This window comes from Vitis vinifera, chromosome 12 (genome assembly GCF_030704535.1).
Source record: "Vitis vinifera cultivar Pinot Noir 40024 chromosome 12, ASM3070453v1".
Lineage (NCBI taxonomy): Eukaryota > Viridiplantae > Streptophyta > Magnoliopsida > Vitales > Vitaceae > Vitis > Vitis vinifera.
Window position 1 is genome coordinate 19,747,364 of NC_081816.1, and position 22,343 is coordinate 19,769,706.

Here is a 22,343-nt window from a genome sequence, read left to right on the forward strand (position 1 = left end):
TGAAAAATCGAGCATTTGCATCCAAATGACAAGTCCAAAGATAATATTCAAAAAAAATTCTTTAAAGATGATTTATGCGTAAAAAAAAAAAATTATATTTCACATTATCAACATATCTATTTTAAAGTATGAGAGGGACAACATTACTTAAAATTACCAATTTCAATTTTATCCAAGGTAAACATATTCTTCTTTTTCAAGCATGGATTCCTACAAAACCAAATAGATAATCATTGGTACCCATATCTCCTTAGGTCCTAAACACTTAGTCTCTCATTCCTTTAGAATCTAAAATGATCTAGAGTTGAACAATATGAGAAGATTTTCTTAATGAACAATTATTACCATAGTTTTAAAACCAACTGTCGACCAGCAGCCTTTCCGGTCCAATCCTTTCTTTTGAGCCGAACACCCATCGAACCATTCTTAAGTTGCCTGAACAAGCTAATGAGTTGGCGAACCAGATGAACTAGGCTATTTTGTAATAACCGAATAGTTCAAAACTCACTCTATTTGCTACCCTTTTCTTTTTGGCAAAATGTGGCCCAAATTGCTTTTCGACGTGGAATAACTGGAATGAATATTTTAAAGAAAAATTACATTTATAACTACATGAGAAGAGCTTAAACCCCAAACCCCAAGTTAAAGTAAAGTCGACAACACCACTCTATTACGCCCCATTTGTTGTTAAAATTGATTAAAAATAAATAAGTAAATTACCTATGTTATTTCAAAAAAATAATATATATATATATATATATATATAACAAAAGCACCTCTACGAGGGGGTGCAACCCTTTGAATGGACCGTAAAGGCTAATCCTTGGAAAATTTGGTTTTGGGTATATATCATCATTAAGTTAGATTATTTTTATTTATGTTTCTAGATTACACTCAATGACAGTTTTTCAAGACTTAATCATTTAGGTAGATTGTGTTTTCTAGATCTAATTGAATATAAAGTTAATTGTTTTTTCCAAAATTTGTTTTCTATATATTATCGTTAAGTCCAAATTGAGTAATAAATACATCACTTTTGATAAATTAAGTAATACAACATGACTCATACCTATTTTTCCTTTGATTTTATTTTCAAATAATAAAAAAATAAGTTGACAAGACCTATTTTGCCTTAAATTTTATTTTCGAATACTAAAAGAAAATTGACATGAACTATTTTTCCTTAAATTTTATTTTTGAATAGTAAAAAATAATTTGACATGAACTATTTTTCCTTAAATTTATTTTCAAATAGTAAAAAACAAGTTGATACTATACATAATAACCTATCCTATTTATTATGGTCAATTCCAAAATGAGTAATATGACATCACTCATGATAAATTAGGTGATACAACACGATATGACCTATTTTTTCTTAGATTTTATTTTCAAATAGTAAAAAAACAAGTTGATACAACCTATTTTTCCATAAATTTTATTTTTTGAACACTTAAAAACAAGTTAACATGACTTATTTTTCCTAAAATTTATTTTTGAATAGTAAAAAACAAGTTGATATCATAATTACCTATCCTATTTATTATGGTCAATTCCAAATTGAGTGATATGATATACCCATGATAAATTGGGTGAGACCACCTATTTTTCCTTAGATTTTATTCTCAAACAATAAAATAAAATAAAAAGTTGACAAGACCTATTTTTCCTTAGATTTTATTTTTGAATAGGAAAAATATAAGTTGACATGACCTATTTTTCCATAGATTTTATTTTTGAATAGTAAAAGAAAGTTGACACCACCTAGTTTTCCTTTAAAAAAAAATGAACAATAAAAAGCAAGTTGACACAACCTATTTTTTCCTTAAATTTTATTTTCAAATAGTAAAAACAAGCAGACACCACCTACAAGTTGACATGATTTATATTTCCTTATATTTTATTTTCAAAGAGTAAATCCAAGTTGACATGATCTATTTTTCCTTAAATTTTATTTTTGAACAGTTTGCAAGGACTACCCTCTCCTACCTGTCTTAGAATCTCAAGCCTTCAAAAGAAGTTAGAGATCTATGACTGCCCCAAGCTCCAATCTATATCCTTGACAGAAGAGCAATTGCCCCCCAACCTTTCTGTTCTAACAATCCAGAAGTGCCCATTGTTGAGAGGTCAGTGCAAAGTTTTGGACAAGGGAAGATTGGCATAAGATAGCACACATTCCACACATTGTGATCGATGACCAAGTTTTGTAATCAAGGTAGCATTGCACCAATTTTTAGTCAAGTATTGGTTTTGTCCTGAAAGTAATTTTCTCACGAAAACTTATATGCTTAAATACCAATTTTAATTTGAACAATTATAAATAGGAAAAATATGCTTTAAATTTTCTAATTATTACAATATTTTCTTGCTTTCTTTCAAGTTATCAATAATTCTTCACTCTTATAAATTGATGCTTCATATCTTCGTAAGAAATCTTCTTTTAATCAATAATGTCTTATTGAATGCTTCAAATTATTAAGGAGCACAATATGCATATTGAACCAAAATCCTTCAAGTTCAAGCTTTTAGGGAAATTGGTAGTTCAATAAGGTATTAGAACTTGATTTGCTAAGAGTCATGAGTTCAAGCCACTTGCAATATGCATGTTTGTTTCCCCTATTTGTTTCTCATCTCCCCCTTTGCAATTCTTCAATATATCTATCCCCCAATTTACAATCCTTTAGTATCTCTCTCCCCCAATTTACAATTCTATGGTATCTCTCCACATGAGGGAGAGGGTTAAGGAGCATGATATGCATATTGAACCCAAATCCTCCAAACTTAAGCTTTTAGAAAAATTGATAGTTCTACCAAAAAGTCAAGCAATTCTACATGTCTGGTTTCATAACTCGTGTTTCTTGTATAACTTTATGGACCTTGAATTTGTAACTTGTGTTTCTTGAATTCGTTTTCATTGGCTAACTCACTGAAACCTCATGGCAGTCCTTGGATCCTAGTTTTCTCAACAAATTCGAGTGGTCTAGCATATTTTTTTTAGCATCCAAAGACCCATGATTGATACACTTCTTGAGGAACTAGAGAAAGCTCAACTATATTGGAGACTGCAGTATGCAACATGTTCTATGATTCCAATTAGTAAGACATTTCAATTCCTTTATTTTAACTTTCTAAGCTACAAACTAAAAAGATTTTCAATCCCATATGCATTATTTTTAAGATTCTTTGTGTTAATATCTTAGATCTTCTCTAGAATCAACAGGTATGTACCTTATGATTCATACTTTTCATAAAGAAAATTGTCAAAAATTTAATTTTCTTTTCTTTAACTTTTTCATGTAGAATCAAACAAGAATTTTTTATATAGATAATTTTTACTATGTTTTTTTTCCTTCTCTTTTTTCTTTATGATTTTTTTCCTTCAAATTTTTAAGAAATAAAAAATTATCTGACTTACATTTATAAAATGTAGTCATATAGTATAGTATAATGTTGTGTGGGCTATGAGTTGATATGATATTCTTAAGGCCTTAGCTCATGACCAATATGCAAGTTTAGTTTGAATCAGATTTTCTAATGTACTATATCCTAGATAGTCTTTTCTGATGATAAAAATTCAAATCTTTCTAGAAATTTTATTATTTAATGTGGATGCGTAAACTTTGATTTGCAACTTTGAAAATTTAAGGCAATTGTTGAATAAAGGTGTGATACGTTTGTTTTTTTAATTAAAAAATAGATAATATAAAACTCTTATAATAAAAAAGATTAAATTTCTAAAATCCATATCTAATCCCCAGATTCACAGTCGTCAATCTAGATTGACGTAACCAATTGGCATGCTAGAATTTCACTCATTTGGACACTTTTATTATTAATTACGTACTAACATGTTAAAGTCAATGACAATAATCTAATTTAGTCCACTCTTTTATGCTATTCTAAGATTTCATCCTCATTCATGGAGAAAGAATAAAAAGGTGTTCCTTTTAACTTAACAAACCAAGAATGACAAGCATTTAGACATTGTGCTCTCAAAAACACCAAGATATACCAATCCATTAATGGTCTAAAATCAACTTCACAAATGACAAATATAAGCAACCATAAATCACTCATTATAAAAAATGTTAAAAGAGATAAATCAAAAGTGATTGTAGGTTTGTAATGTTAGGTCCAACGGAGTAAAAATTCTCAAGGTCTCAACTCATGCCAAATATGCAAATTTTGATGGAATTAATTAGGATGTCTCAACTTTTTCTTTTCCTTTTCTTAGGTTGGATTTATATTGGTTGATAGTGATTCTATTTATCTATTAATAAAAAGTTTACTTTTTAAATCTAAACTAAAAGTACATTATATTTATTAATCTATAGCATTATAAAAGTTTGAAAAATCTTTAGGGTAACAATATCCATATTATGTTCATTCATATCTCAAATATTAAAGCTATATTAAAACTATTAACATTGTAAATATGAATACTTATTCTTATATATTCTTAAATAAGATATTGATAGATAGTGACTAAGTATATCCCGAACAAATACTATAATAATGTGTAAAATAAATATAACATGTGTTTATTTTATAGAAAAGTATGATTTATATATAATTTCACATATTTTATAGGATATTTCTTTTCTAAAAATGAGCTATCTCCTGCTGAAACATCAATACCAATTCTGGAAAGGGGAAGATTGGCAGCATATAGCTCACATTCCACGCATTGTGGTGGACGATCAACAAGGTTCTTATAATGTGCTATAAATGATTTTTCTTCAAAAGGCAGTAAGTTGTGATCGAAACTTTCTAGTCATATTGTTTTCTTCCAGCTTAGTACATGCTTTTTCACTCTGGGGTTTAATCCTTTGGCAATACTTTCTATTATCATGATTGCCTCTAATTAACCATAAACTTAACTATTTTTTATATCGGCTGTATCCAATCTACTCGTATCACAGCTCTATAAATTTTCTTCCCTGCTACTTTGCGTAAGGTTATGTTTGATTTCTCGGAAAGTACTAAGAAAAGGAAAAAAAAAAATGCTAAAAATCGGAGGCTTACTATCACAAACAATCAGAGGCTTACTCCAATCAATTAATGAGGGCAAACTAATGATACATGAATGAGTTTCTTCTAACTCAACAACTTAAGTTTAGGTAAATTTCAGGCTCTAATAGGCATCTCCACTTTAGTCACAGCTTGTTTGGTAGCCTCTCCTAGTACTCAAAGATAGACTCATAAAGGAAGAAAAAAGAACTCAACCTCATAAATGAGAAGTAAGAATTGAAAAATCCAGGGAAACAAGCAAGCTAGAGCAGCAAGAGAAGAATGGAGGCTATCAAGAGGACTGTCCGGTCCTATGCTGAGGAAAGAACAAAACTTGGACAACATGCTTTGTGTTGCAGTTAATACGGCATATACCCTTTGGGCTTGGACAACACTAATTCTGGTCGGAATAGGCAGGCCTAGGTTGGTGGGAAGGGTCTTGTCTCAGTGGAAGGGCCAATGCTAGCAAGCCTGGCCCGAAGCTTGTTTTTCCTTTCTTGTTTTTTTGTCTCGGTCGGAAGCTTCTCTTTTTTAAGAATGGGTTCCACAATTGACACTGCCTATCCGCTAGGTGTGCTGAATGGTCAGCCGGCCTTATCAGGAATCTTGCATATTATACTCTAATTGTCGCAACTTGAATAAAGTGACAACCCCAAAGGTCTTATCCTTTCAATATTTTACATATTGTTTTCTTCCAGCTTAGCATTACTTTCTATTATCATGACTGCCTCTAATTAACCATAAACTAGCTATTTTTTATATCGGCTTTTCCAGTAGTTGTGCTAAATGGTCAGCCGGCCTTCAGGAATCTTGGATATTATACTCTAATTGTCGCAACTTGAATAAAGTGACAACCCCAAAGTTCTTATCCTTTCAATATTTTACATATCAGATAGGTGATTTTGTTAATATATATATATATATATATATATATTATTATTAAGAATGGGTTCCACAATTAACACTGCCTATCCACTAGGTGTGCATCTTATACTCTAATTGTCGCAACTTGAATAACGTGACAACCCCAAAGGTCTTATCCTTTCAATATTTTACATATCAGATAGGTGATTTTGTTAATATATATATTATAGACTATTGAAGGGCAGGTTTAATCCCTACCACTCATATTTTGTTTTTGGCAGCCAAATTGCAAGTCACATGACTGAGAGTTCTTGCTCACTAGTTAATATTTTTTTCTTTACTGGCCCTTGTGTTTGGTTAAGAATGGCGAAGTTGTGATAGGTCCCAATCAGTACAAGCACAACAAACACAAAGAAAGTATTCTCTTTGGGTGAGAATGAACCACAAATTCATTAACTTCTCCTCTCCCTTTTCCATTCTCTTCTTTCCAAAGTTATACATCAAAGAAACAACTGAAATGAAGCTAATGGTGTCCGAGTCTGTAGGAGACTCATTCACCCACTACCCATGACTTGCAGTCGTGCTAATAACTGCCCTAAAACAAAAGTAAACCAGCAAATACAATAAAAGGAAATGATGCTGAAGTAGGAAAAATGGGCTTGGCTTCTGAACATGGACATCAGTCCATATAGCGTGAGTTGGGCCTCAGGGTCCGACAGGATCTTCTAGGCTTATCATTGCCCACCCCATGAAGAGGATGCTTGTCCTCAAGCATCAGATGAGGAAACTGGTGGCAAAGAGTATCCGTGGACTCCCAGGTGACTTCTTCGTGGGGTAGATGCTTCCAATGCACCAAGCTTTCTTCCATGAAGGTGTCACCCCGCTTAATCCATCGTGTATCAAGTATCTGTTGAGGTTCAAGGGTTATGACACCATTATCTGCAAGTGGAGGTAAGTCAAGTGGAGTGACAGCTGGAGTGCCATTGTATGGTTTAAGCAAAGAGACATGGAACATGGGGTGAATTCGAGCTATAGGTGGCAATTGCAGGCGGTATGCTACTGCTCCGATTTTCTCCAAAATAGGATAGGGTCCATAGTAGCGGCTGGATAATTTTTGATGAGCTCGTTTGAAGACTGTTTGCTGACGATATGGACGGAGCTTTAATAGGACTTGATCACCAACTGCGAACTGGATATCTCTTCTCTTGGAGTCGGCTTATTGCTTCATTCGGTTCATGGAAATCTCTAAATTTGTCTTGAGTTGGTGGAGCAGCTCGTCACGATGCAGGAGCGTTTGATCCACTTCATGAACTGGGGAAAGGCCCTCCGGATAGGCTGGGATAAGTGGTGGAAGGCGGCCATAAAGAGCTTGGTAAGGTGTCATTTTTGTTGAGGCGTGGTAGGTGGTATTGTACCAATACTCTGCCCAAGCGAGATAAGTACTCCATTTTCGCGGCCATTGGTGAACGAAGCAGCGCAAATATTGTTCAACACAGCGGTTAACAACTTCAGTTTGGCCGTCTGTTTGTGGATGGTAAGCTGAACTGAGCATGATTTTGGAGCCGAAGAGTTTGAAGAATTCTTGCCAGAATTTGCTGATGAAGATTGGGTCGCGATCACTGATGATGGAGCGTGGCATTCCATGGAGTTTGACATTTCCCTCAATAAAGTTTTCTGCAACAACTTTGGCCGTAAATGGGTGAGTTAAGGGAATAAAGTGGGCAAACTTACTGAGCCTATCAATGACCACCAGAATTGTGTCTTTGCCATGAGAAGTGGGCAACCTTTCAATGAAGTCGAGAGTGATGTCCTCCCAAACCTGTGCAGGAATTGGTAAGGGCTGTAATAATCCCGCCGGTGCCTTGGTCTCTGGTTTAATGCGTTGACATACCTCACATTTCTGGACATACTCTTGAACAACTTTATGCATCTTTGGCCAATAAAATTGTTGCTGCAATCTTCTATAAGTTCGAAGGATCCCCGAGTGCCCTCCAACTTTAGAATCGTGAACTTCATACAACAATTTAGCCCTTAAAGAGTGATCAGCAGGCACCACAACCTTCCCTTTGTAAAGCAGCAAACCATCACGCCAAGTCAAGTTGCCATGAGGAGGATCACCCGCCTTTTTTCCCAAAAGCTGCACATAGGAATCTGATTTAGAGGCCTCGCGGATCTGCTTCCAAATATCCACCTCCGAAAAATGAAGAGCAGCCAATAATGGGCTTTCTTGCCGCCTAGATAAAGCATCTGTAGCAGAGTTTTCACGACCCGGTCGAAAGATGATTTCATAATCGTACCCCAGTAATTTGGCCACCCATTTTTGCTGCTCCGGAGTTGCAACACGCTGATCTAAGAAAAATTTGAGGCTTCGTTGATCGGTTTTGATGTAGAATTTGCGGCCAAGTAAATATGGTCTCCACATCCGTATTGCTTCCACGATGGCTAGCATTTCCTTTGCATAGATTGACCAAGTTTGCTTAGTGATTCCCAAGGCTCGGCTCATATAGGCAATTGGTCTATTTTGTTGAGTTAGAACAGCGCCAATTTCGTTTCCCGATGCATCCGTTTCAATGTGAAAGGTTCGGAAAAGTTTGGCATGGCTAGTGTGGGGATGGATGTCATGGCTTGTTTCAAAGCTAAGAAAGTCGCTTCCGTTTCGTCATTCCATTGAAAATTCCCTTTTTTGAGGAGGTTAGTTAATGGTCGAGCTATTAATCCATACCCTTGAACAAACTTGCGGTAGTAGCCGGTGAGGCCTAAGAATCCATGGAGCTCGGTAATGTTGGAGGGTCTTGGCCAAGCAACCATTGCTTCAATTTTCTTTTCATCAACTTTGACTCCACGATGTGTAATTATGTGGCCCAAATACTCTAGCTCTTGTTTGCCGAATGCACATTTGCTCATCTTGACGTAGAATTGGTGTTGCCGAAGGACGGCTAATGTAAGTTGGACATGCTCCAAGTGCTGCTCCCATGTCGGACTGTAAATTAAAATGTCATCAAAAAACACCAAGATGAACTTCCGCAAATACGGTCGAAAAATCGAGTTCATTATTGCTTGGAATGTAGATGGTGCGTTGCATAGCCCAAATGGCATAACCAAGTACTCATAGTGGCCATTGTGAGTGCGGAAAGCAGTTTTAGGAATATCAGGGGTGCTAACTCGTATTTGGTGGTATCCTGCCTTGAGATCCAGCTTAGTAAAAAATGCAGCTCCGTGTAACTCATCAAGCATATCATCTACTGTTGGAATTGGGAAACGATCCTTTACGGTGGCAGCGTTTAATGCTCGGTAGTCTGTGCAGAATCGCCATGTGCCATCTTTTTTCTTCACTAGCAGTACTGGAGAAGAAAAGGGGCTAGTGCTTGGTCGAATCAACCCTGCATTGAGCATGTCTCGAACCTGATTTTCAATCTCAGTTTTTTGGAAATATGCGTACCTATATGGCCTCACATTAATAGCTTCGGTTCCGTCTTTGAGTGGTATTTTGTGATCAATTTCGCGTGTTGGTGGTAACTTGGTAGGCGCAGCAAAGACATCTGAATATTCCTCCAGCAATGCCTGCATATCTGATGAGAGTTCCTCATTGTTCTGTTGTCCTTCGAGCTGAACATATAAAGCAAACACAGCTTGTCGTTGTCGAAAGTCCTTAGTGAAGCCCTGCAATGTGGTGTCTTGGATCGGTGGAATTTCAATTCCCTGGAGTTTCTTAGGCTGTTGCTCCCAGATGAAGTCCATGGTTCGCTTTTTCCAATCACAAACCACTGAACCCAACGTCTCTAACCACTGAATGCCTAGCACCATATCCAAACCATTTAAGGGCACAGAAAAGAAGTCGAGGTGGAACTCATTACCTTGTAAATTAACCGTGAGCTTCTCATATTTCCCTTTACAAGATAATCTTTCCCCATTGGCAACTCGGACAGTAAACGGTGTTGTGGGCTTCACGGGCAAACGAAGCGTTTCGGCTACTCGGTCACTGATGAAATTATGAGTGGATCCACTATCGATTAAGGCAACCACCTCATGCGCTCCAATAATTGCCTTAATTCGCATTGTTCTCGGTACAATCCATCCAGTTAGTGCATGTAGAGTGATCTCGGGCTCCTTTCCGTTGTCATCTTCCTGAATCTCGGATATTTCCCTTGTCGTGTTTACCCCTCCCATTTCCTCTGGTGTTTCATCTTCCTGTATACAGCCCTCTAGGAGCATCAACTGTGGTGCTTGACACTTGTGTCCAGGGGTGAACCTTTCATTGCAGTTGAAACATAATCCTTGAGCTCTACGTTTCTGCATCTCATCCCATGACAGCCTTTTGATTGCCACTTGTGTGGAACCCTTGGGAGGATTGGGGTTACTTACAGGAACAGAAGCTTGTAAGGCACTCGGCCGTGCGAATCGCCTCTGTCTCGCAAGCTGATCGTCCCTCATTTTCGCCAAGCTAATTGTCTCTTTCACAGATTGAGGCTTGAACATTCTTATTCCATCAGCTACCTCTGGTTTCAAGCCTCCCATGAACGTACCCACAAGAGCCTTTTGGGTCCATCCACGAACTCGATTCCCAAGCCGTTCAAATTCCCGTTGATAGTCTCGCAATGTTCCCGTCTGTCTCACTCAGGATAGCGCTTCGTCGAAGTCTTCAGAATCAGGGGGTCCAAAACGAGCCCTTACTTCATCTTCGAAGGCTTCCCACGGGATACTCCCCTGTCCTTCAGCGAATGCCTTTCGGAACCACTGCCACCATTGATTCGCCTCGCCTTTGAGGTGGAACGAAGCTAGACGCACCTTTTGATCAGCGGCTATCTCTTGAAACTCGAAGAACTGGTCCACACGATTGAGCCATTCCGTTGGGTCATCTCCAGAAAATCTTGGAAATTCCAACTTTGCAATCTTGGAAGAAAATGGCCGGATGTTTTCGCCGGTATCTCGGTTGGTTCGGTGGGGTCCTTCTTGCTGATAATTATTATGGCTAGGTGATCCTCTGCTTGAGAGGAATGCTTCAGATAGTTGTTTTGCAATAGTTTCTTCTAGTCGTTGGATCTTGTCGGTGATTCCCACCTCCATTCGCTGCATTCCTTCTTGAACTCCTCCAAGCTTCTCCTCTAGAAGCTCGATCCGTTCCTTGTTTGTCGTCATGAACCTGCTCTGATACCAATGATAGGTCCCAATCAGTACAAGCACAACAAACACAAAGAAAGTATTCTCTTTGGGTGAGAATGAACCACAAATTCATTAACTTCTCCTCTCCCTTTTCCATTCTCTTCTTTCCAAAGTTATACATCAAAGAAACAACTGAAATGAAGCTAATGGTGTCCGAGTCTGTAGGAGACTCATTCACCCACTACCCATGACTTGCAGTCGTGCTATTAACTGCCCTAAAACAAAAGTAAACCAGCAAATACAATAAAAGGAAATGATGCTGAAGTAGGAAAAATGGGCTTGGCTTCTGAACATGGACATCAGTCCATATAGCGTGAGTTGGGCCTCGGGGTCCGACAGGATCTTCTGGGCTTATCAAGTTGCAGTGCGTTTCATATCATAAACCGAAATTCCACAGTTTGGTTTGCATCTGCTTAAGTATTTGTTTGCCATATGTTCAATAATGTGGACATACCTGTAGGGTAGGGTAGGGTAGGTGGAAAATATTCTTCTTTGTTTATGTGGACATTTGGACCATTAGTAGAGTAACTGACAGGCCATGTTCATCTGCCTCTTTATTGTATCCAAGGGCCTCCCTATTTGGTGACAAGGTTCTTCGTTGTTGACCAAAACTACTCTGCTTGATTTGCATCTGCTTTCATTCATTTTTCTTTGATCCTGTATTCACTTCCCTTGCAAACCAACAGACATGGTCGGGGCTATAGTAGGAGGAGCATTTCTCTCCGCTTCTATCCAAGTTCTACTTGACAGGTTGGCTTCTCGCAATGTCCTCACCTTCCTCCGGGGACAGAAACTCAGTGCTACGCTCCTAAGGAAGTTGAAGATAAAATTGGTGGCAGTTCAGGCAGTGCTCGATGACGCTGAGGCCAAGCAATTCACAAAATCAGCTGTAAAAGATTGGATGGATGACCTGAAAGATGCTGTGTATGATGCAGAGGACCTGTTGGATGAGATAACCACTGAAGCTCTACGCTGCAAAATGGAGTCTGATGCTCAAACCAGCGCAACTCAGGTACGTGACATCACCTCTGCCTCGCTTAATCCGTTTGGTGAGGGAATCGAGTCCAGGGTAGAGGAGATCACTGACAAACTAGAATTTCTTGCACAAGAAAAAGATGTTCTGGGATTGAAAGAAGGCGTTGGAGAAAAATTGTCACAAAGATGGCCCGCGACTTCCTTGGTAGATGAGTCTGGGGAGGTGTACGGAAGGGAAGGTAATATACAGGAGATAGTTGAATATTTATTGTCCCATAATGCAAGTGGGAATAAGATAAGTGTGATCGCCCTGGTGGGTATGGGCGGTATTGGAAAGACCACACTTACTCAACTGGTCTATAATGATAGGAGGGTGGTGGAATGTTTTGACCTTAAAGCTTGGGTTTGTGTTTCCGATGAATTTGATCTTGTCAGGATAACGAAAACCATTCTTAAGGCAATCGATTCTGGGGCTTCTGAAAAATATTCTGATGATAGTGATTTGAATCTGCTTCAACTTAAAGTGAAGGAGAGACTTAGTAAGAAGAAATTCTTACTTGTCCTTGATGATGTTTGGAATGAAAACTATACTAATTGGCATATGCTACAAACTCCATTGACGGTTGGTCTAAATGGAAGTAAGATTATTGTGACTACACGTAGTGATAAGGTTGCATCGATCATGCGTTCAGTTCGTATTCATCATTTGGGACAGTTATCCTTTGAGGACTGCTGGTCGCTATTTGCAAAACATGCATTTGAAAATGGAGATTCTAGTCTACATTCAGAACTAGAAGAAATTGGCAAAGGGATTGTAAAGAAGTGTAAAGGATTGCCTTTGGCTGCAAAGACCCTAGGGGGTTCCTTATACTCAGAGTTACGAGTAAAAGAATGGGAAAATGTGTTGAATAGCGAAATGTGGGATTTACCGAATGATGAAATTCTCCCCTCCTTAAGGTTAAGCTATTCTTTTCTTCCTTCACATTTAAAGCGGTGTTTTGGATATTGCTCAATTTTTCCTAAGGACTACGAATTTGAAAAGGAAAATTTGATTCTATTATGGATAGCAGAAGGTTTTTTGCAACAATCTGAAGGCAAGAAAACAATGGAAGAGGTAGGTGATGGGTACTTTTATGACCTATTATCAAGGTCATTTTTTCAGAAGTCTAGTACCCAGAAATCATATTTTGTAATGCATGATCTCATCAATGACTTGGCTCAGCTTGTTTCCGGAAAATTTTGTGTTCAATTGAAGGATGGTAAGATGAATGAAATTCTTGAAAAGCTTCGACACTTATCATATTTTAGAAGTGAATATGACCACTTTGAGAGATTTGAGACCCTTAATGAAGTTAATTGTCTGCGGACCTTCTTGCCATTGAATTTGAGGACTTGGCCTCGGTTTGACAAGGTTTCAAAGAATAGAAATCTAAATGCTACTAAGTATATTGTAGATTTTCAGTTGAGTAATAGAGTTTGGACTGGTTTATTATTGAAAGTTCAATATTTACGAGTATTATCATTGTGCTACTATAAGATAACGGATTTGTCTGATTCAATTGGTAATTTGAAACATTTGCGCTATTTGGACCTTACCTACACACTTATCAAAAGGTTACCGGAGTCGGTTTGTAGTTTGTATAACTTACAAACATTGATATTATACCGTTGTAAATTTCTGGTTGAATTGCCTAAAATGATGTGCAAAATGATTAGCTTACGTCATCTTGATATCAGGCATAGCAAAGTGAAAGAGATGCCAAGTCACATGGGTCAATTAAAAAGTTTACAAAAATTGAGTAACTATATAGTGGGCAAGCAAAGTGGGACAAGGGTTGGAGAGTTGCGGAAGCTTTCCCACATTGGTGGGAGTCTTGTCATTCAAGAGCTGCAGAATGTGGTTGATGCTAAGGATGCCTCAGAAGCCAATTTGGTAGGCAAGCAAAATCTGGATGAGTTAGAGTTGGAATGGCATTGTGGCAGTAATGTTGAACAAAATGGAGAAGACATAGTGCTCAACAACTTACAACCTCATTCAAACTTAAAGAGACTCACTATTCATGGTTATGGTGGTTCAAGATTTCCAGATTGGTTAGGTCCTTCAATTCTGAATATGTTGTCGCTACGTCTCTGGAATTGTAAGAATGTGTCAACCTTTCCACCGCTTGGGCAGCTACCCTCTCTTAAACATTTATATATATTGGGGTTGAGGGAGATAGAAAGGGTGGGAGTTGAGTTTTATGGCACTGAGCCCTCCTTTGTATCCCTAAAAGCTCTATCATTTCAGGGTATGCCAAAATGGAAGAAATGGTTGTGCATGGGAGGCCAAGGTGGAGAATTCCCCCGTCTCAAGAAGCTTTATATAGAGGATTGTCCCCGGCTAATTGGGGACTTCCCAACCCATCTGCCTTTCTTGATGACAGTACGGATTGAAGAATGTGAGCAGCTTGTGGCTCCACTTCCAAGGGTTCCAGCCATCCGTCAATTGACGACGCGCAGCTGTGACATCTCACAGTGGAAGGAACTACCACCACTACTGCAGTATCTCTCAATTCAAAATTCCGACTCTTTGGAGTCCCTACTAGAGGAGGGAATGTTGCAAAGTAATACTTGTCTTCGAAAGTTGAGAATCAGAAAATGTTCTTTTTCGAGACCGTTGTGCAGAGTTTGTTTGCCTTTTACATTGAAATCATTATCTATAGAGGAGTGTAAGAAACTAGAGTTTCTCCTACCTAAGTTCTTAAAATGTCACCACCCTTCCCTTGCCTATTTTGGGATCTTCAGTAGTACTTGCAATTCTCTCTCATCCTTCCCGCTCGGCAACTTCCCAAGTTTAACTTACCTCAGTATCTGCGATCTCAAGGGGCTTGAATCCCTCTCCATTTCAATTTCAGAGGGCGATGTTACATCTTTTCATGCGTTGAACATCAGAAGGTGCCCTAACCTTGTGTCTATTGAATTGCCAGCTCTCGAGTTCTCACGATATTCCATCCTCAATTGCAAGAATCTCAAGTGGCTGCTGCACAACGCTACATGCTTTCAGTCATTAACAATAGAAGGTTGTCCTGAATTGATATTCCCAATACAAGGTCTGCAAGGGCTGTCCTCTCTTACCTCTCTCAAAATCTCAGATCTTCCAAATCTCATGTCCCTTGACAGTTTGGAGCTTCAACTGCTCACCTCTCTTGAAAAATTAGAGATCTGTGACTGCCCCAAGCTCCAATTCTTGACAGAAGAGCAGCTGGCCACCAACCTTTCTGTTCTAACAATCCAGAACTGCCCATTGCTGAAAGATCGGTGCAAGTTTTGGACAGGGGAAGATTGGCATCATATAGCTCACATTCCACACATTGTGATCGATGACCAAGTTTTGTAATGAAAGTGGCATTACACCAATTTATAGTCAGGTACTTGTTCTGTCCTAGAAATGATTGTCTCAGGAAAACTAACATACTTAAATACCAATTTTGATTTGATCCATTATAAATAGGAAAAATATGCTTTAAATTTTCTAATTATTAAAACAATTTTTTGCTTTCTTTCAGGTCATCTGTGATGCTTCACTCTGGCTCTGATCAACGTATCTTCATAAGGAATCTTTTAAGACTCCCTTCCTTAATTAGTGCCTTGTCAAATGCTTCAGATTTCATTTAGAGTGAATTGATGCTTAAAAGCCAAGCAGCTCTGCAGGTCTGATTTTGTAAATTGTGTTTCTTGTATAATTTTATGGACCTTGGATTTGTTTTCAGTGGCTAATTTGCTGAAATCTGATGGCAGGCCTTTGATCCTTGTTCCCTCAACAAACTCTAGCTGTCTAGCAATGATTTCCAAAGGGACCATTTTTTTGTTGAGTGTTCTGGTTCATGACTCTCTTTTTGGACAACAGTAGCCGAGATTTTTTGCACCCAAAGAATCATGAGTTGATACTCTGCTGGAGGAACTACAGAAGCTCAGGTCTGTTGGAGAGTGGAGCATGCAGCAGGCTCTATGATTCCAATTAGTGAGACATTTCAATTGCTTTGGTTTAACTTTCTAAGCTACAAATTACAATACTTATAATCTCATATGCATTATTTTTCAGGTTCTTTGAGGTTGCATCTGTGTTGATATCTTAGTTCTTCTCTAAAAACAACAGGTCTGTTTCTTTTGATTCATACTTTTCATAAGCTGACACATTGTGGAGTTCCATCATTTTCAACACCAGATAAACCTAATACTAAATTCTACTGAAGCTAAAACAAAAATCTTACTGCCTGAGGTTCTGTCTTTCATGCATTTTATTCACTATGTTCATATGGCATCTAAGCAACCTAGACATTAACATTTTCCTTAGTCTACATACTGTTTTCATCTCTTTCATCTTTGATTAATCTGCAGATGTTCAGTTCAGGCACCTCAAACTCAAAATCTTCAGCTTCTGTCATGCCATCTCCTTCTCATTTACATGATTGTCATCCACCTTTGAGCTTTACTTTGTTAATGGTAAGATAGTCATAATAGTACTACAATAGTTGAGCATGGATGGAGAACAATGCATGCTTTCAGTCTTTAACATTACATGGTTGTCCTGAATTGATATTCCCAATGCAGGGTCTTCCCTCCAACCTAAATTCACTTACAATGACAAACTGCAACAAACTTACATCCCACATGGACTGGCCTGCAAGGGCTGGCCTCTCTTAGCTCTCTCAAAATCTCAGGCATTCCAAATCTCAGGTCCCTGGACAGTTTGGGGCTTCAACTGCTCACCTCTCTCCAAAAATTAGAGATCTGTGACTGCCCCGAGCTCCAATCCTTGACAGAAAAGCTGCTGCCCACCTCCCTTTCTTTTCTAACAATCCATAACTGCCCACTGCTGAAAGGTCAGTGCAAGTTTTGGACAAGGGAAGACTCGCATCATATAGCACACATTCCAAACATTGTGATTGATGACCAAGTAATGTAATGAAGGTAGCATTACACTAATTTTTAGTCAAGTACTGGTTCTGTCCTTACAGTAATTTTCTCAGGAAAACTGATATGCTTAAATACCAATTTTAATTTGATCCATCATAAATGGGAAAAATTTGCTTTAAATTTTCTAATTATTATAATAATTTCTTGCTTCTTTCAGGTTATCAGTAATTCTTCTCTCTTGTAAATTGATGCTTCATATCTTCACAAGGAATCTTCTTTTAATAAATAATGCCTTGTCAAATGCTTCAGTTCAGATTTCATCTAGCAATTGATGCTTAAAAGCCAAGCAGCTGTGCAGGTCTGATTTCGTAACTTGCGTTTCTTGTATAATTTTATGGACCTTGAATTCGTTTTCATTGGCTAATTCACTGAAACTCATGGAAGGCCTCTGATCCTAGTTTTATTAATAAATTTGAGCTGTCTAGCAACAATCCTTCCAATGGGACCTTTTTTTATTGAGTTCAAAGACTCTTTCTGGAAGATTGTAGCAGATATTTTTTAGCATCCAAAGACTCATGATTGATACTAGGCTTGAGGAACTGAGAGAGCTCAACTCTGTTAGAGAGTGGGGCATGCAGCATGCTCTATGATTCCCTTAGTAAGATATTTTAATTGCTTTTGTTTGACTTTCTAAGCTACAAATTACAAGGATTTATAATTCCATGTGCCTTATTTTTTAGGTTCTCTGTGTTAATATTCTAGTTCTTCTCTAGAAAAAAACAGGTATGTTTCTTCTGTGTTAATACTTTTCATAAGATGACACATTGTGGAGTTCCATCATATGCATGACAAGATAAACCCAATTCTAAAATCAACTCAGGCTAAAACAAAATATCTTACTAACTGAAGTTCTCTCCTTAATAATTCTATTCACCATGTCCATATGGCATCTTAGCGCCGTAAATGTTAACATTTTCCTTAGTGTAATCATTGTTTTAGCTTCAATTAATTTGCAGATGTCCAGTTTAGACACCTCAAACTCAAAATCTTCTGCTTGTGACAGGCCACCACTTCCTAGTCTTTGCTCATTTCCTTCCCATTTAATTATTGTCATCAACCTCTGATTTTTTTATGTCGTTAATAGTAAAAGAATCATAATTGTACTACATTAGTTGAGCGTGGATGCTACAATTTAATTTCCATATTCAAGTTTTTCTTATACTTACAAATGATAATGTGAGCTCTAGATTTTCTTCTTTCAAATTTGTGATTATGAGGAAGATACTTGGAGTAGAGAGGAGCCAAACCATATTCAAAGTCACAGCACTGCAGAATATGGTTTTGTTCCACCAAGTTCAGGTCAGTTGGGTGGAATCTTATTAATACTTCAAGGACACATTTTCCAAACTTGATGACTGCCTCTAACCTGAACTAAGTATTTTTTTTACCAGCTTTGTGTTAAGAAATTGTGAACGTGTTGGATCTGCTCATACAACCTCCCTCCATGATGAATTTTAACTACTCAATACTTGAAGGATGGCTACTCAACTGAATTCTATTTATTGGAGCACGATTTGAGCTTTTCTTCCTTACCCAGGTATAGTGCTATAAAATTTTCAGTCTAAAGAGTATTTATAACCCCATATGAATTTTAATGTCAGATTCAGTTGATTAGCATGTGACCATTATTATTTTCAGATGGTAGCATTTTGAATCATTGGAACAATTGCAGGAGGAAGCTTTGCCAAAGCCTCCCTATGCAATACATGGGCCTTTGGTTGCAAGTGAGATTCGAGGATTCTATTTTCTCTTGGAAGACTTCAACTCATTTTTTTTGAGTTTTGAACTTTGAGCTTTTACTTCCAAGCATGTGCAAAGAAGAAAGAGAGCAACAACAAAGGTCCGCTTATAGAAGTTTTATATGGAGTGAGACTCCCATGAAAAATATTGTAGCTATTGGTTTGTCAACCTTGAAGGTTATAGTTCTGTTTCCCATTGGATCTTTAAGGAGTGCGTCTGTTGAATCATATATTTTGAACTTACTACTGACTTTGTGTATATACACACATGTAAATGATGTTTTCTTCTTCATTCATGTGGAATTTGATTCTCTAGTGCATGTTGAAAAGTTATAAGTTTGTTCCAGGGTTTTACTTGAAGTGAGGTTAGATATGCCCTTTTTTTGCATTTTGGTGTATAAAAGAGTTTACATCATAGGCAAATCACTTCCAATCCAACTTCTTTTTAACATTTTTGATTCCTTTTATCCTCCTCAAGGTGACTTAGGTGCAAATTGGGCTTTTGGGTTAATTTAATAGTTTCACATTTCTGAGTCCTTGTTTTCAAGATTTTAAGGAGCATTAGGTGGCTCATGATGAATGCAATTGGATGGATTCAGCTTCCTCAAGATGTTTGAACATATACCCAAGTGAAACTCTCAAACAAGTTTTGACATTATTTTTGGATAATTAATCAAAATAATAATTTTTGAAAGAAATATCTATCAATTTTAGTCCAATAATTATTTTGACTAACTATTAAAAGTGATTTTTAGGATTTTATAGAGTAATAAGTTTTAAAAAGAAGGCAGTTTTAAAATTTAAAAAGTGCCTTTAAGAGTCTACTTGGTAATCTTTTAAAAAACAATTCTCAGATCAATTTTAAAAATAAGTCCAATTATTTTTATAATAAAATAGTCTTGTTAGAAATACTGAACAATTGTATTGTATTTCATAGGAGAAAGAATATACATCAGTGCCTTTATATAGGAGGCATATGTGTGCGGTACAAGTAACCTAACTGGGCCTAAAGCCCATAACATAATATACCCATATAATATACCCATAATATACATTAACAGCCCCCCTCAAACTCAAGGTGGATGTGAGACCAACTTGAGGTTGTCAATTAAATCACGAGTACGTCTTGTAGGAAGTGACTTGGTGAAGATATCTGCAAGCTGATCTTTGAAGGAGACGAAGAAAAGCTTAAGAGCACCATGGACAAGATGATAACGGATAAAATGACAATCAATCTCGATGTGTTTAGTCCGTTCATGAAAGACATCATTGTGAGCAATATGAATGGCACTCTGGTTGTCACAATAAAGGGGAGTAGCAGAGGAGGTGGACACACCCAAATCCTTAAGAAGCCATCTTAGCCAAAGGAGCTCAGATGTGGTATCAGCAAGGGCACGATATTCTGCTTCAGTACTGGAGCGGGCCACAAAAGTTTGTTTCTTACTTCTCCAAGAAATCAAAGAAGAACCAAGAAGGAAGCAGTAACCTGTAGTGGACCTGCGATCAGTAGGATCTCCTGCCCAATCAGCATCAGAGAATGCACGGAGTACAAGAGGAGATTGAGCTGAGTAGAAAAGGCCATGAAAAATGGTACCCTTCAGGTATCGAAGAATGCGCAGAACAGCAGCATAGTGAGTTGATCGTGGAGCAGACAAATACTGGCTCACCTGATGAACAGCATAGGAGATGTCTGGACGAGTAACTGTGAGATAAACTAAGCTGCCAACCAATCGTCTGTAAAGAGAAGGATTGGACAATGGTTTCCCCCCGGAGGGTGTCAGATGCGCATTAAGTTCGATTGGAGTGTCAACATTCTTACTGTCAGTGAGTCCGACTTGAGACAGCAGATCAGAAGCATACTTGGCTTGAGTAATATAAAGACCATATGTGGAATGAGTAATTTCAAGACCCAGGAAATAGCTGAGATGTCCAAGATCTTTCATCTCAAACTGCTGACTGAGAAAATCCTTGAGTTCTTGAATGCCACTAAGGTCATTACCAGTTATGATCATATCATCCACATGTAGAAGAAGCAAAATAGTGCCTTTATCAGTACGATGAAGAAATAAGGCAGAATCATACGGACTGGCAGTGTAACCCAAGCGAAAAATAGTGGAGCTGAACTTGGCAAACCAAGCTCGTGGGGCTTGTTTAAGACCATAAAGTGCACGTCGAAGATGACAAACCTTGTTTGATTCAACAAAGAGACTAGGAGGAGGTTGCATATAGACTGCTTCACTCAGATCCCCATTAAGGAAGGCATTTTTAACATCCATCTGAAAAAGGTCCCATTGACGAGCAGCAGCAACAGCTAAGAGAGCACGAACAGATGAGATACGAGCAACTGGAGCAAAAGTCTCTTCATAATCAATCCCATATTCCTGTGTAAAGCCTTTGGCAACAAGACGAGCCTTGTAGCGCTCAACGGATCCATCAGAGCGAGTCTTGATCTTATAGATCCACTTACAACCAACCACAGACTGTCCAGGAGGGAGAGGAACCAGGTCCCAAGTATGGTTTTTGGTTAATGCATCAAGTTCCTCTTTCATAGCAATCTGCCATAAAGGGTCAGTAGAGGCCTCACGATAGGTTTGAGGCTCGTGAAGTGTAGCAAGGGCAGTGTAACAATGATAGTCAAGTAGGTGTGGAGGAATGGATCTTACCCGGGTTGAGTGGCGAGGTGGAATGTCTTGTGGAGGATCTTCAGGCAGAGTAGGAGCAGGGGACCCAGTCTCAAAGTGGGGTAGCTCGTCATCAATCTGTTCATCTGCAACCTGTCTAGGAGAAGCATCAAAAATATCTGGAGAGAAGTCCAAAGGAGGATCAAAAGTATTTGTAGAAGGAACAAGAGACTCATCTGGAAAGATTTCTAAAACAGAGGAGTTAGTCAAGGAAGAATGAAAGTGAGAGAGTTCAACAAACAATCGATGTTCCCAAAAAACAACATTATGAGAAACACGAAGACGATGAGAGACAGGATCATAACACCTATACCCCTTTTGAGTTTCACCATAACCAAGGAAACAACAGAGTCTAGAGCGAGGCTCAAGTTTGTTGTGCTCATGAGACTGAAGAAGAACAAAACAAGCAGATCCAAATGAGCGAAGGTGATGATAGACAGGGGGTGACCCAAAGAGACGCTCATACGGAGTCTGATTATGGATGACAGCACTTGGAATACGGTTAATTGCATGAACAGCATGAAGAGCCGCTTCACCCCAAAATGGGGCAGGAATTTTGGCAGAAAGAAGCAGAGCACGAATAGTGTCAAGAATATGACGAAGTTTTCTTTCGGCTCGACCATTTTGCTGAGAGGTACCTGGACAAGTTAGATGATGTACAATGCCATAGGAATGTAACAGAGCTTGAAACGCATGTTGAGTATATTCAAGAGCATTATCAGATCGAAAAGTTTTGATACGTTTGGAGAATTGTGTTTCAATCATTTTTGCAAAATTGCTATATATTGATAAAATTTCGGAACGAGATTTCATAGGGAAAATCCAACTATAACGAGAATAATCATCAATAAAAACAACAAAGTATCGAGATCCACCAATACTAGCAACAGGAGAAGGTCCCCAAACATCAGAATGAATTAACTCAAAAATACTATTAGAAATGGATTCACTGTTATTA

General features: G+C 38.0%; 2 protein-coding genes across 5 annotated transcripts in view; both read left to right on the top strand.

Moving 5' to 3' along the window:
• The window catches only part of LOC100244662 (putative disease resistance RPP13-like protein 1), a 98,354-nt gene that overhangs the window by 43,656 nt on the left and 32,355 nt on the right, over positions 1-22,343 (top strand). The window lies entirely within an intron of this gene.
• LOC100253206 (putative disease resistance RPP13-like protein 1) lies at positions 11,672-18,016 on the top strand. 4 transcript variants are annotated; one of them, XM_010659406.3, is made up of 7 exons: positions 11,672-15,416; positions 15,555-15,699; positions 15,787-16,009; positions 16,091-16,144; positions 16,387-16,491; positions 16,600-16,959; positions 17,123-17,384. In XM_010659406.3, the coding sequence occupies exon 1, from the start codon at positions 11,723-11,725 to the stop codon at positions 15,383-15,385; it is 3,663 nt and encodes a 1,220-aa protein (XP_010657708.1). In that variant the 5' UTR covers positions 11,672-11,722; the 3' UTR covers positions 15,386-15,416; positions 15,555-15,699; positions 15,787-16,009; positions 16,091-16,144; positions 16,387-16,491; positions 16,600-16,959; positions 17,123-17,384. The 4 variants fall into 4 exon arrangements, with proteins under 4 accessions (XP_010657708.1, XP_059596879.1, XP_059596880.1 ...); XM_059740896.1 differs by having other exon boundaries at positions 16,600-16,871; XM_059740897.1 differs by having other exon boundaries at positions 11,672-15,390.